The sequence below is a fragment of the Salmo salar genome, chromosome ssa11 (assembly GCF_905237065.1).
Source record: "Salmo salar chromosome ssa11, Ssal_v3.1, whole genome shotgun sequence".
In the NCBI taxonomy this organism is placed as follows: Eukaryota; Metazoa; Chordata; class Actinopteri; order Salmoniformes; family Salmonidae; genus Salmo; species Salmo salar.
In genome coordinates, this window is record NC_059452.1 from 16584817 (window position 1) to 16601523 (window position 16707).

Genomic DNA, 16707 nt, shown 5'->3' on the forward strand with positions numbered 1-16707 from the left:
ACCCGTAGCACGCGTTCCAGCAGGTATATCTCACTTGTCACCCCCAAAGCCAAGTCCTCCTTTGGCCACCTCTTCTTCCATTTCTCTGCTGCCAATGACTGGAACGAACTACAAAAATCTCTGAAACTGGAAACACTTATCTCCCTCACTAGCTTTAAGCACCAGCTGTCAGAGCAGCTCACAGATCACTGCACCTGTACATAGCCCATCTATAAATAGCCCATCTATAAATAGCCCAAACAACTACCTCTTCCCCTACTGTATTTATTTATTTTGCTCCTTTGTACCCCAGTATTTCTACTTTGCACACTCATCTACTGTCAAATCTACCATTCCAGTGTTTTAATTGCTATATTTTATTTACTTTACTTTATTACTTTGTGTATTTAATTTACTGTATTTATTGCCTTTACCTCCCTTATCTCACCTCATTTGCTCACATTGTATATAGACTTATTTTTCTACTGTATTATTGACTGTATGTTTGTTTTACTCCATGTGTAACTCTGTGTTGTTATATGTGTCGAGCTGCTTTGCTTTATCTTGGCCAGGTCGCAGTTGTAAATGAGAACTTGTTCTCAACTTGCCTACCTGGTTAAATAAAGGTGAAATAAATAAATTAAAACATTTAAAAAATGTCTCCTTTCTTTGTTCATTTCTACTTTGCAGAGGAGTTTGGCATGTTAGGGCAGCACAGTATTTGTTCATGGAGGTGTTTCCTGTAGCCTACTGCACAATGCCAACAATACAATGCTACACAACATGTATAGATACTGGTGGTGTTATTCAACGAAGAGACAGATACTGGACATACAGTAAATGTTGGGGCAAAATGCAAATAATAGCTATTTTAATGGACTGACAGCCTCAGATGAATTTCATTTACCTCAGCGTCATGAGGGGCATTTACATTAGAGCAGTACTACAGTACCAGTCTTTCAATTCTTTCTATTAGAGGACATGATCTGGAAATCCATCAAGTGAACAGTGGGAAACACGCCACTCATCTGTAAGTGAAGAAGACATAACGTTTTACCTTGACAGAAGACGAGTGAAGTCTGCCATCAACAAATAGGCTACAGAGTGGGCCTATGTGTAAAGATGAATAGAATACGTGTCTAATGGTTTTTCATTGAAGTGCTAAAGAACACAGAGATATGTGTGGAGATAAAGTGGAGCTACAGGTGATCGAATTTACATCTTCCTATAACATTGAATCTCAACTAAATCTCACCTGGCTGTCACTATTCCCTGGGTTTAACAAATTCACACAAGAAACCAACAACAACACAACTGTAGTTTAAAGCAGGACTTTCATTCATACATTTGATTCATCAGAGACACAAGGAAAGAACAGCCAAGAGTATAATGCCAGCTAGCCCAGGAGAAGGGAATAGGTGTGTCTGAGAGAGAGAGTGAGAAAGAGAGAGAGGAGAGCGATATAACGGCAGGGCAGATGAACCACGTTGGCACGCCTCCCTCTCTATGAATGCACAATGAGGCCACTGGGCTTGTTAGCACTCGTCTGGGAAGCCAGGAGCAGGGGTGAGGGGCTATCTTGGCTAACCCCTCTGCAATTCTATTACACTTGTTTATAGCTCTTGGCAACGGACGGTGCACCAAAGATACTGAGAGAAGGGTGGGATTAAAGGGGGACTGCTACTTAGCATCTCACAAGGAGACAGAGAGGGCACACAGGGAAAAGAGTAGAAAAGGAAAAACAGGGAGAGAAAGAAAACATGATCATTATATTGAGTGACCAAGAAGCTTGACACTGCATGACACCGATGTAATAAGCATAAGAGGGGAACTGCCAGCGATCGCAAGAGTTTCTTAGAGCCTGTTAAACTGCACACTCCAACACAAGTACAACAGGTGGAGAGGACGACCCTTATATTCGGCCTTCTTACTACAGTGATCTCGGGAGAGAGAGATGTGCAAAACACATGGTTGTGGTTCCACTTGTACCTGGCCTTAAAATAAACAAGGCTAGTCGGCCAGGAATGCAACCCATGATGCAGTGTTAGCAGTGATCCATCCCACGGTGTCATGTGTGTGTGTGTGACCTGCCCTGCTCGCTGCTTTCGCAAACACACACACACACACACACACACACACACACACACACACACACACACACACACACGCACGCACGCACGCACGCACGCACGCACGCACGCACCATCAACCGAAAGCTAATTGAGGAACAGAATAGGCTACAGTGTGATTGCAGGAAAGGCATTTGGGTTTGTGTCCCTCTGTGGGTGTGTGGTGTGGGAGGTCTGGAGTAAAGAACAGGGCAGGCAGAGCACAGTAAACAGGTCATGACTGAGTGTGGCCAAGCGTAGTGCAGCAGCTAGATGCGCCATCCCATCCTATCCCCCGGCAGGCGCCTGACAGAGAGCTGTCCCTGAGGTACAGAAACAAACAGACCAAACTGGGCCGGGAATCAAACCTCAGAATAATTTAAACTCCCATACATAAAAACAGACAGACCCAACACGACAGAGACTCAACACAACACATTAATACCTGGGTCTGGGAAAAGGCCACAGACACTGTGAAGCACCGCGTCTTCACAAACTGGTATGATATTACAGGAGATGATTAGTGCCTCCACAATAGACCCTTTACTCATATGCCTCTAATGTAGACATAACCCACTGCTTCTCCAAAATAGCACATTATTTTATCAATGACTTCCAAGAGATTTGTGAATTCATGTATCCTGGTATACTAAATTATGAATCCTTGTACAAGCGCATCATAAGCCTGTTATTGTTGCCTATGATTATATCCGCTGTTTTGTACTGCTATTTTAACAACATTCTCAAATATCCTTTTTTTTGTGAACTTCTGATGCTTCTCTCAAGCCTCCATTTTGCTTCTGACTGACAAAGAGAAGAAAAAGCTACCCACGTCACAACTACACCACAGTGCCACACAGTGGAGAAGAGAGGAACAACAAATCCCTCTGTAAATAAAATCAATTAATGACTGTTAGATTATGCCACAGAGGGATTTTTATGGGCATGTCCTTTTCCTGTTAAAGTTTGATCACTCTCCAAAGGGAATCATGATTAGTTCAATCTAAGTGGTGCTTGATACTTTAGAACACTCACAAATCATTCTGCTCAGCCGTCCAAGTAACTGTCCAGTGTTTCCAGATTTATATGAAATATGACCTATAATTAATTTCCAATACGTTTTCCTTCCAAAAAAACTTTTCTGTGTTGGAATGGTGTGGGCGTACCCCAACAACAGAATGGTGTTGGTATACACCGGTCATGCGAGTAGACCGCTGATTGGCCAGCTCATCCTCCTCTCTGAGGAAGTAGCAAGCATTTTCCATACAGTCTGTTTGAGATACAAGTTTGAGGAAGGGTTTTTGATGTGTTTTTACTCCAATTTAGGCTTTTGCCACAAATATGAGTATAGGAAGAGTCAACAACATTATTTGGGTGTGAGTTAACAGAATATGAACTTTTAAAAGTGAGATCTTTACTGGACAGATACTTTAACATAGTCTAGGATGCAGGAAAGGGAGAGGGAAAGGGAGAGGGAGGATAGACTACCTTTATTGATCCTCTGTGTTCACCTCTCTCAGGTTTATTAGGAAAAATAAATCCTACTGCACTCGTCCTGAGCAGAGCCAGCCAGGGGCTGTGGTGTAGACAGCAGCCAAGGAAGACAGACAAAAAAAGAACTGTAATAAAAAGAGCCTTGATCCTTGAAGTATCATATTAGTAGACTATGAGGTGAACAAAGGCAGTCAAAGACACAAGACACCACACCCAGACTCAGATCCGTTATAGGTCTACAGTACATTACCAGGCTGATTTCCACTGGACCAACGGCCGCTCAGCACGTCTTTGTGTGTGCCCCTCAAGAAAAATATTGTGTTCTATAAAACTTCTCCATAAACGGCCAGGCACAATAAATCCAGAGTAGAAATATTAAGTGGAAGCAATATTTCTCTGGACTCGCTCCAGATTCATAGTAAAACTCAATAGTCGGGATGACCTTAACGTTAAAATATATATTATAGCAGGAAATAATGGCATTTCTTTCCAATGAAGGCATCCCTGAGAGGGAACTACTTTCAACCCACTTGAATTCCACTGGTGACAAATCCATTAAAATAGACTATGAATACACTTGCAATAGATATGGTCACTGTTCATAACAAATGCAATTATGTAAAAAAATTATACTGAAAACATTTATTGCATTTAAGAGTAAACCCATCCAAGTCAAATACTGTACATGTTCAAGGACAGCTGTTTTTTTTAAAGAGAGCTGCTTGTTAAAATCCTGACTCTGCGCAATGCTCTGCCACGTGTGAATGGACGGATTCTCCTGTCACTCACACACACACACACACACACACACACACACACACACACACACACACACACACACACACACACACACACACACACACACACACACACACACACACTCTTCCGCTTTACAGGGCATTTCGTACAACCATATACAGTTGAGTCCGAATTTAATGACACCCTTGATAAGGAAGAGTAATAATGACTGTATAAAATACATAGTACAAATACTGAGTTATAGTGAGCTCCAAAAGTATGTGTCCCAAAACTTTTGGAGCTCACTGTTGCTCGGATTTTGAATGATTTATTTTATACTATTTTCATGTTATTTGACCATAGCACTGGTTCCAGTCTAAGTGCCAATGCCAGTTAACAAACTCCAAGAGATTACATTTGTAGGATGACATGAAAATACAGCTCTTTGGCCACGCACAACAATGGTGGGTTTGATGTTGAAATAAGAATGCGTAAGCAGAAAAGAACCCCATACCTACAGTAAAATATGGTGGTAGATCTTTGATGTTATGGGGCTATTTTGCTTAAGGTCAACGGCATCATGAACTTTACCCGGTACCAGGACATGTTAGTCAAAAACCTGGCTGCCTCTGCCAGGACCCACTGGGCACAGACGTCAATTAAATGTCTATTCCGCTTTGGCTCAACGTAATTTCATTGAAATGACGTGGAAACAACGTTGATTCAACCAGTGTGTGCCGAGTGGAGAGGCTGAAACTTGGCAGCAAGTGGATCTTCCAGTAAGATAATAACCACAAGCACACATCAAAATGGTTAATAGGCCAAAAATATAAACATTTTGCAATGGTCATCTCAGTCTCCAGACTTGAAACCCATTGAAACCTGTGGTTTGAATTTAAGAGGGCAGTCCATAAGCACAGACGAAGGATATCAATGATCTGGAAGGATTCTGTATGGAGCAATGGCCTAAGATCCCTCCCACTGTGTTCACAAACTCATGAAACATTTTAGAAAAAGGCTCTATGCCGTTATCCTCGCAAGGTGAGGTATTCAAAACAATTTTGACCCCTACCTGTTTAAGAAAATAAAAAAATTGCTTTCCCTTTATCAAGGGTGTCAATAATTTAAATGTTTACACTTTAGTCATTTAGCAGACGCTCTTATGCAGGGCGATTTACAGTTAGTGCATTCATCTTAAGATAGCTAGGTGGGACAATCACACATCACAGGCATAGAAAGTACATTTTTACTTAATAAAGTAACTATCAGTAGAGAGAGCTAGAAAGGGGGGAGGGTGGTCAAGTGCAAGTGCTGGTTCATGTTTTTTTTGTGGGTGGGGGGAGGTGTGGAGGAGAATTATTTAAGATACTGTTTGAAGAGGTAGGGTTTCAGATGTTTTCAGAAGATGTCCTAGCTTCAGGGGGAAGATGGTTCCACCACAGGACAGAGAAGAGCTTGGACTGGGCTGAGTGGGAGCTGCCCTCCCGAATGAATAGGAGGGCCAAGAGACCTGAGGAGGCAGCACAGAGTGATCAGGTTGGGGTGTAGGGTTTGAGCATAGCCTGCAGGTACGGAGAGGCAATTCCTTCCGTAGGTAAACACCATTGTCTTTTTAGTGGATGCGGCCATCGACAGGAAGCCAGTGGAGTGTATGGATGAGCAGAGGAGCGGGGTGACATGAGAGAACTTGGCAAGGTTGAAAACCAGGTGGGCTGCAACGTTCTGGATAAATTGGAGGGGTTTGATGGCACAAGCGGGGAGCCCAGCCAACAGCGAGTTGCAGTAGTCCAGACGGGAGAGGATAAGTGCCTGGATTAGGACCTGCGCCGCTTCCTGTGTGAGGTAGGGTCGTACTCTACGGATGCTGTAGAGCATGAACCAGCAGGAGTGAGTCAATGCTTTGATAAGCATATGTAAATGAAGACTTGATCTAAGAGATATAGTGTTACAGGAACACAGAGATGTATTCCAATATGGTATAGTATTTACGACTGATGTTTTCAAAAGGAGAAAGACAACATGCACGCCTGATGTTTTATTAACCAAAGCAAATGTACAAAGGGAATACATGTTCTACTGTAGAATCTTCCCAATTAGCCCTTCAAATAAGTGGTACACTGTCTGTGATTCTGGCAGTCCAAACCACACTGGTCCTCACTACAGACTCATCTGGACCTGGATTTCCAGCACATCTCCCTTAACAATTACGCAAAAGAATGCCAAGGCCTCTTAGCACACTTACCCACAAAAACCCACAGGAAACCTACATTCACTACCTGCTGACAACTGCCGCTAAAACATGCCATTGTTGCTTTGCTAAAAGACACACAACGTGCTTTTGTTACAGATTTCACATTAAGATAATTGCCTCTGGAGGGGTTAGATGGATGGTATGATCAAAACATCCTAATGAGGAGAGTAGGGAGAGGGAAGGTAATGCAGTCCCTCCTTGATGAGGTCATAACATCCTCAACCTGCTTTGTGTGTTAATGATGCAACAGCCAGCAATTTTTGGACACTCGTTCCCTAGTGAAGGGTCGGCTGTCTGTGAGCGGAGGAAGAGTCCATCCTGAGAAAAGAGAGTTAGAGCGATACATAGACGGGAAAGAGAGAGGGGAAAGAGGATCCAGGCAGAGGAGACTGTAGCTACCTAGCTAGTGCTGTGCCTTTAAAACGCCAGGCCCCTCCTCCCTCCACACAGTCAGAGCGGAGAAGCAAAGCAAGTTGTGCTGGCAGGAGCCTGAGCCTCACGATAAACCCTGGCATCAGCCTGCCTTCATCCGGCAGTCAGCGAGGACACTTCAGGGCGCAGGGGCAGAGAGACGGGACGGAGAGAGAGTGAGACAGACAGAGAGAGAGAGAGAGAGAGAGAGAGAGAGACAGAGTGGCGTCAGGAGCAGCCTCCAGAGGGCTCTGACTGATACAGATCCTCTCCACAGCTCTGTACGCAGTAGCTCTTTCTGCTGTTTCCCGACGCCGGCAGGGTTGATGAGGATGGCGGGTGGCTTCTTCTTTTCCACAGCATCGTCACTAGAGCAATGGTAGCATCAGCATCTACAGCAGCAACAGCTTCAGCCTCAGCATCATCAGTAGCAGCAGCAGCCGGATCTATACTCTGCTGCTGGTCCCTATTCTTCAGCCGCCTCCTCTCTCTGGTGTCTAAGAGTGCTGCTGCCAGGGCCGTTCCGCCCACCTCCACTTCTGCCTCCTCCTGCCTCCTCCTCCATCCTGCCTCCTCCTCCATCCCGCCTCCTCCTCCACATCTCCATCCTCCACATGCTCTCCTTCATTCCTTCCATTGAGCCACGGCACTGAATTAATTCTTCGCCCTCTGACTGGAGCTGCTTTCTCTAGGAAGACAGTAAGTGATGTAGGGAGAGAGGGAGATACAAAGAGAACAAGTCGGGGAGTATAATATGTGTGTGTGCGAGCATGTGAGTGTGTGACTTAAAGAGAGAGAGAGGAGGGTGTCAGTGTGTGTTTTGATAGAGAGATTGAGACTGCAAGAGAACTAGCAGGATGTGTGTGGCTTGGATGATCCTCCTGTGCATTTAATCAGTCAATATCACAGAGGAGCATAGAGTGTAAGCCCTGGACACAGCTACAGCTGCTGATGTAGAGAGAAGGTAAGTGTGTGTGTGTCTGTGTGTTGGTGTTAATGAGAGGAAGGTGGGAGAGTCCTGCTGAGACTAGATATGCATTTTCACAGCAGCTAAAGAAATCGGCAAATTCCAGCACCGCAGTTAATTCCTGTCTATCTCCCTGCCTCCCTCCCTCTCCCTCTCTCCTCCTCTCTTCCTTGCTCTACTGTTGTATTCTATTTGCAGTGCTGCTGAGCCTAGAGAGGAGAAAAGAGAGAGGGAACGAAACAGAAAAAGAGAGAGAGGAAGAAAAAAAACAACTGCTTTCCTTCCCGTCTCTCCAGGTGTCATGTGTGATTGGCCAGCTTGCCCCCTGGCAGTAGCATCAGCCTGGATTCAGTGTGTGTCTCGCCCCCCTGCCTGTGCCTGGGCTCCGGCTGTCCCTGGGGACGCGCTACTGGGATTTACCTCTTACTGCTGGATGGAGATGGCGCAGGGCTTTCTGCCTTTTTGAAAACTGTTCACCGAAGGAGAAATGCACAGATAAAAAGAAGGAGGAAATATAATGAATCAATCAGCAGCACAACCAGGCAGACTGCTGGATTCCCTTCGCAACAACTCGGGGAGCAAAAGAGAGAAGTGAATCGTCTCTTCCTATCTTCTCTGGTGTCTGGTTTCTGGGCACACCCCTGCAGACCAGAGTGGACCAACAGTCGGATCTGAAAGGGCAGGATAAGGGACACTGCATGGGCACGAAGGACACACAAGTCACCCTAACGCCAGGGGAAGGACCCTCCTCTTCCTCCTTCACCTCCTCTGGTTCATCACCATGTTGGTTTGTCATTCTTCCCCTGCACATTCTATTCATTAGTCACATTTTACTCGCTAAGATTTCTGTTTATCCTCCTTCCTGCCACCTGGACTAAGCCCTGCCACTGAAGAAAAGATTGGACATTCTTCACACACACACACACACACACACACACACACACACACACACACACACACACACACACACACACACACACACACACACACACACACACACACACACACACACACACACACACACACACACACACACACACACACACACACACACACACAGAGACTCTCACCCCTCCTCCTACCTTCCTTCCTCCTCTCTTTGACGAGAAATGAACAACACATGTCGGTCATCATCTGAGCATAAAATGGATGTGTGCAGAAGTTTCTTTTGATGTGGGCTATTTCTTTATTCCTTCAAGATTAGTTTATTCTCCCGTCACTTCTGAGAGAAAGGGAACACAGCACGGCGGAGGACACAGGAGGAATATCTCTTGTTTTCAAAAGGATTTGTCCTCCTCTCTCCCTAAAAAAGACAGAAGCCAAACTGAGGGAGTATATTTAGAAGGCAAAGCTTGTCCCTACTGCCTACCAATATTGTAGACCAAGATCATTAAAAAAAATGAGCAACTGCTGGGAGTTCTATTTTTCTATGCTTGGATATTCTGATCTACAGGGGAGGCTGAACATGAACCCCTTGTTCAGCTTGACAACCTGGGATGCACTCTTTTACAGTAACCTGGCTGACACCAAGTCACTGCATCGTACCTGCTAAATAAGATTGTAAAGGAAGGTGATTGGGAGGGGAAAATAGCAACTTCCTCTTACAGACGATCTAAATAAATATCCTCCTCAGAGACCGATGCAAACGTACACACTGACACATGAGATGAGTTGGCTCTCTGGCTCAACACTATTATATAAGGTGTTTTCACACACACCATCTTAGCTCCTGTTCTTCTCTTTTTCCTCCTGTTCCGGGGATCTAACGTGAGTTTTTTCATGTTTCTTTTGGCTTCATTTTTGGTACTATCCATCCTGGAGCCATGGGTGGAGGAGGGTAACGCCAGGGGGTTGAGCGCTCAGGCCAGGCAAGGTCTTTTGGCTGTCCAGGGGCTTTTAAGATGTTGAGGTCTCCCTGCGTGGCCGGGGCCCCTGTTCGGATCAGTAGCAATGAGGCTCCTCGCGGCCAGAGACATGGACCCCGACTCGGCTCCCCCCCGCCCCTGCGTGGCCGGCCCCTGGCCCCAAGTCGCCCTGTGAAGGATGTCCCTCAGCAGAGCTCCGGCCCGGGACACCTCTGAGACCCCCAGCCAGACCCCCAGAGAACGCATCCGCAGCCACATGAAGATGGTGATCAACCAGCTGGACGGCATTCTCAAAGAGCTCAAGGATGTGGCCAAGGAACTCCGGGAGGTGAGGCACTATAGCGGGCAGCATGCGCCACTGTCTCACCTTACTGGGGACGAGGTTCCGGGGGGGCTGGAGGGGAGAGGTAGATGCGGTAGTTACTCCTTGAGAGGATTGCATTGAATGAAGTGTATAGAATGCATTTCACGGAATAGAGATGCTTTTAATTAGGATTTGAAGATGACATCACTTTGGCTTTGGTGCAGGTGGCAGGAGAACATCGGTTTCTGCTTCCGTAATTAGAAATACCATCTTCCTTTTGGCATACAAGGGCTAATTCCGATATCATCGAATACACAACAATAAGTGTCGTTCAGATGTATTCAGCGTCCTATGAAACCTTCTTTAAATAATGGCTGTAGAAGAAGCAGGGCAGAGCCAGGAATCTGGGCTGAAACAGAAACACAGGGGAGAGAAGAGGTGTGCTTAGGTAAGACACAGGACTTGGCACTGCACTAGTTACGTAACCATTTTGTTATCAGCTGGATTTCTACTGTATTTTCACAACTGCCATGGTAACGCGATGAAAAGATCAGAGTGTGTGTCTGCATCAAAAAGGGATGAACAAACAGGAAGAATATGTATGTGGATCATATAGTGTGTGACAGCGTGTGGGTCTTTATGGAATGTCTACTGTACTTTTGAAAAATTCATTGATATTAGAATGCAGGATAGATGTGTGTGTATGTGTGTGTGTATTTTTGTGGGTGTCCATGTGTATGTACCTGTGTGTGCAATGTGCATACACATGTGTAAATGCAAAGCTATCTTGCCCATCACTGGTACAGTAGGTTCAATAGGTTCCTGTAAATCTCGTTAAAAAGGAAAAAGAGCGAAGGGTTCTTATTAAACCCCTCGTCCAGAGGATGTCCTCCCCCCTCTCCCTCTCTCCCTCCTTTCACTCTCTGTCTCTCCCTCTCCATCCCCATATCTCTCTCTCTCTCTCAGAGTAAATAGTGGCTCTCTGACACATCCCCACTCCAACCCCACCTTGTCTGTTATTAGCTGCCTCCCAACCTCCATCTGATCAGGGGGCCAGGAGCGGGGGCCTGGGGGCACGCCCAGTGACCTGGAGACCCAGGGGAGGATAGAGTCCAACCAGACCAAGAGGAGGGTGGGAGGGGTCATAACTCACTCCATCACCACCACCATCCCTTGACTCCCCCAGTCTTTTGCCCACTCCCTCCTTTATGTACTCACATGGGGAGAGGTACAAGGGCACGGCTCACATCGCTCCACACCGCTCACTCACAGCTCACGCTTCCCTCTGAGCCTAAAAAACCCCACCGGTGCTCTAGTGATTGATGATTATGGGACGCCTGCAAGTGGAATAACGCTGGCTGGAGCTATTTATAAACAAAACACTAGCTACCTCTGTCTAGCTTTGCCAGCACTAACATATACAGTATTACAGTTCTTATTTCAGAGCCCCAAAAAGGCTTACAGCAGCCGATGTATCATCCGTTCTCAAGGGAACACAAATAGAAATATTGAAATTGGTAGCAAGAGATTGCGTTAGCCACAACAGCAGTAGTGGCAGTAGTATCAATATTTAGCAATTTGCTAATTTATTCCATTATGGACTGTATTAAAAGCAAAACGTTAAAAAAGTTGTAAAAAATGTATTAGTGCTCAATGTACCGGCAGATGCATGGCTGCCTAATGTTCCGGAAAATCTCTCATTCTTGGCCACATGAAATGAATAACATAATAGATAACATCTGTCACATAAATAAATGATGAATAACTGGATCTATTAAAAAAACAAATAAATAACTCAATAACGGGAGTCAGGGTAACGTGGTGAGTGAATGTGAACTGAACTGGACTGACTGGGTGGGTGGGGGATCATCACTCCATGTTGGAGGACTGTGTTTGGAGAAGCCTGATGGCGTATGGCGATCCGGAGGCAGCAGAGATAAATATAGGATTATCTCTAGAGGTCCGTAGGGAGCTGGCCTGATTTCAGAGCTCTCAGGGTTAAAGACAAGCAGAGCTCACGTCAGTCTACATACTGTACCAACAGTCTCCACAGCCAGGCCTGAACCCTGCTCATACAGGACCAGGACAGTACGTGGCCCTGGGCCCAGCCCTGCATTCAGTATGTGGGTTATCTCAGACATGCTCCATGGCCACAGCAGGGGAGGCTATCGTACCGTCGCCCCATGCCTTCACAGAGTTTAGGAGAAGGGGGTTAAAGTAGAGCCACCATGGCAGAGCCAACAGATAGTTTTTTGGGAAGTGGATCTAAAATGGGCAATTATAGTATAGCTAGACCCACAGCCTTGCCTCATCTCATTTCAGCCATTGGTCTGTGCTGGAGGTGTGAAGACAGGAGAGGAGATGGAGGCATGATACAAACAGCGTTACATACTATACATAAAACGAAACCAAGACGTAGAGAAGAAGTCATCATAACAACTGTCAGTTTAGAAGGCAGCGCAATCACATAGAGAGATGCCATTGATCTTATTTACATCCCAAAGAGAAATGTATTACAGCAGCTATATACTCGCCGCGCTTCAAGATATGATGTTTCCAGCATTACCATTCAATTGTGTCACATTTGTGAATCCCATTATGCAATTTCACAGAAAGAATAAAACAGAATCTAAATGAAGACTCCAAAATGAAATACACTGATAATATACTCTCCACACATCAACAGCAAAATGAAATACACTGATAATATACTCTCCACACATCAACAGCAATATGAAATACACTGATAATATACTCTCCACACATCAACAGCAAAATGAAATACACTGATAATATACTCTCCACACATCAACAGCAAAATGAAATACACTGATAATATACTCTCCACACATCAACAGCAAAATGAAATACACTGATAATATACTCTCCACACATCAACAGCAATATGAAATACACTGATAATATACTCTCCACACATCAACAGCAATATGAAATACACTGATAATATACTCTCCACACATCAACAGCAATATGAAATACACTGATAATATACTCTCCACACATCAACAGCAATATGAAATACACTGATAATATACTCTCCACACATCAACAGCAATATGAAATACACTGATAATATACTATCCACACATCAACAGCAAAATGAAATACACTGATAATATACTCTCCACACATCAACAGCAATATGAAATACACTGATAATATACTCTCCACACATCAACAGCAATATGAAATACACTGATAATATACTCTCCACACATCAACAGCAATATGAAATACACTGATAATATACTCTCCACACATCAACAGCAATATGAAATACACTGATAATATACTCTCCACACATCAACAGCAATATGAAATACACTGATAATATACTCTCCACACATCAACAGCAATATGAAATACACTGATAATATACTCTCCACACATCAACAGCAATAGCAGCTGTAGAGGAACGTTTTAATTCGGGGTATCATGTCAACATTACCCTTACAATTTCTGACAGCCAAAAATGGAACCAAATGAAAATCACAGCATCCTCTGCAGCATGAAATATATTTTTTTTGTTAAAACTGAATCCAAATGAATAAAAAGCTACTTAAAATAGCTGAGGAATAGCAAATGTAAGAAAACATCCGTATTGGGTATTAGAGAGATACAAGACTGGTAAATTGAAAGCATTAAATGAGGCGGTAAGGACAGAAAAATTGGAGAGTGGAGGAGAAGAGCAGGCACGCTGCAATACAGAGAGAGACGAGTAGTAGGCACGTCTTTAGATGGAACCAAAAGGGAATAGGGAACTGTTATTATGTGGAGCTAGTCATTATGTAGAATCATACGAAGAGCAGAGGATGGAAGATTTCCATGCTCAGTGAGAGGAAAATGCAAATAGGGCGGCCATGAAAACCAGTAACAAGAATTAAGGTAGCTAATGAGAGGAGGGAAGAAAGAAAGACCTAGAGCAATTATCACTGGCAGAGTACAATATGCACCATTTCCTAGAACTCGGAGTCTGGCTGCCCAATCACTGATCTGGGAGAGCAGGACAGCCGTTTCTATCATTGATAAGCAGAGGGTCCATGGTAGGGTAGCTAGCTTGCCTCACAGCAGATCCACTTCATAAGCGTGGCTGTGGAGATTGGCTGTTACTGTGCAGTTCCAGTTTGTACCAGAGACAGGGCATGATTGCATCAGCAGCATCACTATCCATCTTCTCCCCCAAGCTGTGTCTGTTTCTCTTACAAATGGACAGTTAAGCTTGCTATACTGGACTATGCCAGGGTCTGAATATTAATATTGCATTATACAGGCTTGTAAAAGAAGCTACCAATTCTCACTGTGGCTCAATGATCCCCAAGCAACTAGGGCCCCCTCTGTTTTTCTTTATTTAACTAGGCAAGTCAGTTAAGAACAAATTCTTATTTACAATGACAGCCTAGGAACAGTGGGTTAACTGCCTTGTTCAGGGGCAGAATTATAGCTTTTTACCTTGTCTGCTCGGGATTCAATCTAGCAACCTTTCAGTTACTGGCCCAATGCTCGAACCACTAGGCTACCTGCCGCCCCAATGATGATTCACAATTAACAATCAAGGTATCATTGCAAAAATAAAAATGGACAAAGGAAAATGCCATGTAAATGATCTGATTAGAAAGCAGAATGCAGAACGTTTATGTTTCGTGGCATACTATAAACGGTGCATTGTTTGGGCCCAGTGTGATGTGGTGGGAGGAATATAAAATATAAACAGCTGGCTGAAGATCAGTCAGAGAGCCACTGGGCCTCCGTCCTGATCCAGTCTGGACCAGGCGCCATCTCCATGGTGAGGGACGGCAAGGGAGTCGGCATACTCGGCTAACCGCCACAGAGCTCAGCACCGCTCAAATCTGGTCAGAACACAGAGGTAGCCACAGGAAGCCCTAAATCCAAATCAAAGGCTGCTGTTTCTGCAGTGGACATTTATCCTCTCCTCTGTTTGCTCTCTGTTCCCCCGCCGACAGTGCCCCGTGGCAGGCCAGCCAGGGACGAGGCCACCTGACAGCTGTAGTGTCAAAGCGTGGACACTAGGTGTGCAGTCACAGTGACACTCATTGCCTAGCAGCACAATTATGACAATTGCAAATTGGTGCACCAACCCAACCTCTCAGGTCTGAAAAAAAGATGATCAGTGTGAGAACAGGTGCCTTAATTGGAAAGGTCTTTGTTGAATAAAAAGAAAATCTACAGTGTATGTGTTAAAAAGATGCCCCTGTGGCCACAAACTAATCATGTGTTAGCGCTGCAGGTGGTGATGCTGGTTTCCTTTAGTTTACCTGAGCCCACTTATCACAAATTACAATCAGTCTCTGTGCCCTGGTGGACCGTTTCCCAGAAAGCAACTGTTTCCATTTCCCTGCCAGTTTCCTAGGTTGACTGCCCAGTCTACCGTGGCCTCTCCAGTGAGGGTGCCCCAGCCCAGCATGCTGGTAGCGACTAGCGAGGCAATTTGCTGAAGATTAAGGGCAGGATTTGGAAAGCTGAGGGTCTGGAGAAACGCTCACCAGCTGCCCTGCAAGCACATGGAGTTCACTGGGCTATGCTGAAGGCTTACCGTCACCTCTGAGAGAGGATCGGATCACTAAACCTGCCACAACTGGGCCAAAGGGTTTCCTATAACTTCACGTCCAACCAGAGATAAAACAGAAGTGAAGCAATACTATGTCAATTTGTTCCACCTTGTCTGACCTCCTTTGTGTGCTGAAATTAAATTCTCCAATTTAACTTTTTGATATTATGCCTCCAGCAAAGTTCCTTAAATTCCACACATGAACAACATGACCGGGCCACTTCACTATCATCAGCCCCCCCCCATCTCCATACCTGTGTTCCTCAGTCAGTGTCACGTGACCCGGAAGTGATCTTTGGATGACCTCATTGACCAGTAGCCAGGCTAGTTCCTCCTCAGAATAATAAAACAGAGAGACACCTTAGCAGTGGGCCATAAAGAGTTAAAGCTTTAGTGGATCCTAACCTTGAGAGGGAGCTGTGGAGAGGAGAGAGAAAAGAAAACTGCACCAGGCTGGCATATCGTTCCCCTGAGCCTCTTTTACCTAGCACCGCTGTGGAGCTACAGCTACTTTAAGATGCAAGGCCAGTGTATTGACCAGCCCAGCATGCCTGTAAAACCCAGGGGATTAGCTGGCCCTTGGAGCTCTCCTTTTCTGTGGACCTTGCACTCAGCATAGATGATAATGAAAGTTCCTGGTTAGAGCCCAGGCGAGGTACAAAATTGGCCCTTATATCAAAGCAGTCATCATATCAAATCAACCTGGTAAGCCACATATCTTTTCTACAACGCCAGCTATCTGTGACTAGACACCATTACATTAGGTAGAGGATTGAGGGGGCTTGCTATGCATCTTTGTACATAATGTGAAGCTGCAACCCTTCCCCTTCCTCCAGGGGAGGATAAAGGAGAGAGAGGGGTGGGAGAGAGAGAGAGAGAGAGAGAGAGAGAATGATGGGGGGATGGTTCCTCCTGCTGTACAGCCTGGCGACAGACCGGTTGAAACAGCTTATATCAATTTTAGCAATTGTGCGTGTGGGCGTTTTTAGGATTGTTTTTGGCC

The 16707-nt window shown here is 45.0% G+C and overlaps 1 protein-coding gene across 2 annotated transcripts in view; it reads left to right on the forward strand.

Moving 5' to 3' along the window:
* Positions 1–6953: 6953 nt before the first annotated feature.
* Positions 6954–16707, forward strand: part of LOC106562142 (inhibitory synaptic factor 1) — a 48928-nt gene continuing 39174 nt past the window's right edge. Inside the window, exons 1-2 of one of the 2 annotated variants that reach the window (XM_014126788.2) lie at positions 6954–7945; positions 8147–10141. In XM_014126788.2, coding sequence (XP_013982263.1) covers positions 9992–10141 — 150 coding nt within the window. In that variant the 5' untranslated portion in view covers positions 6954–7945; positions 8147–9991. The remainder of the gene's footprint in view (positions 7946–8146; positions 10142–16707) is intronic. The other variant, XM_045689096.1, reaches the window with a different exon arrangement.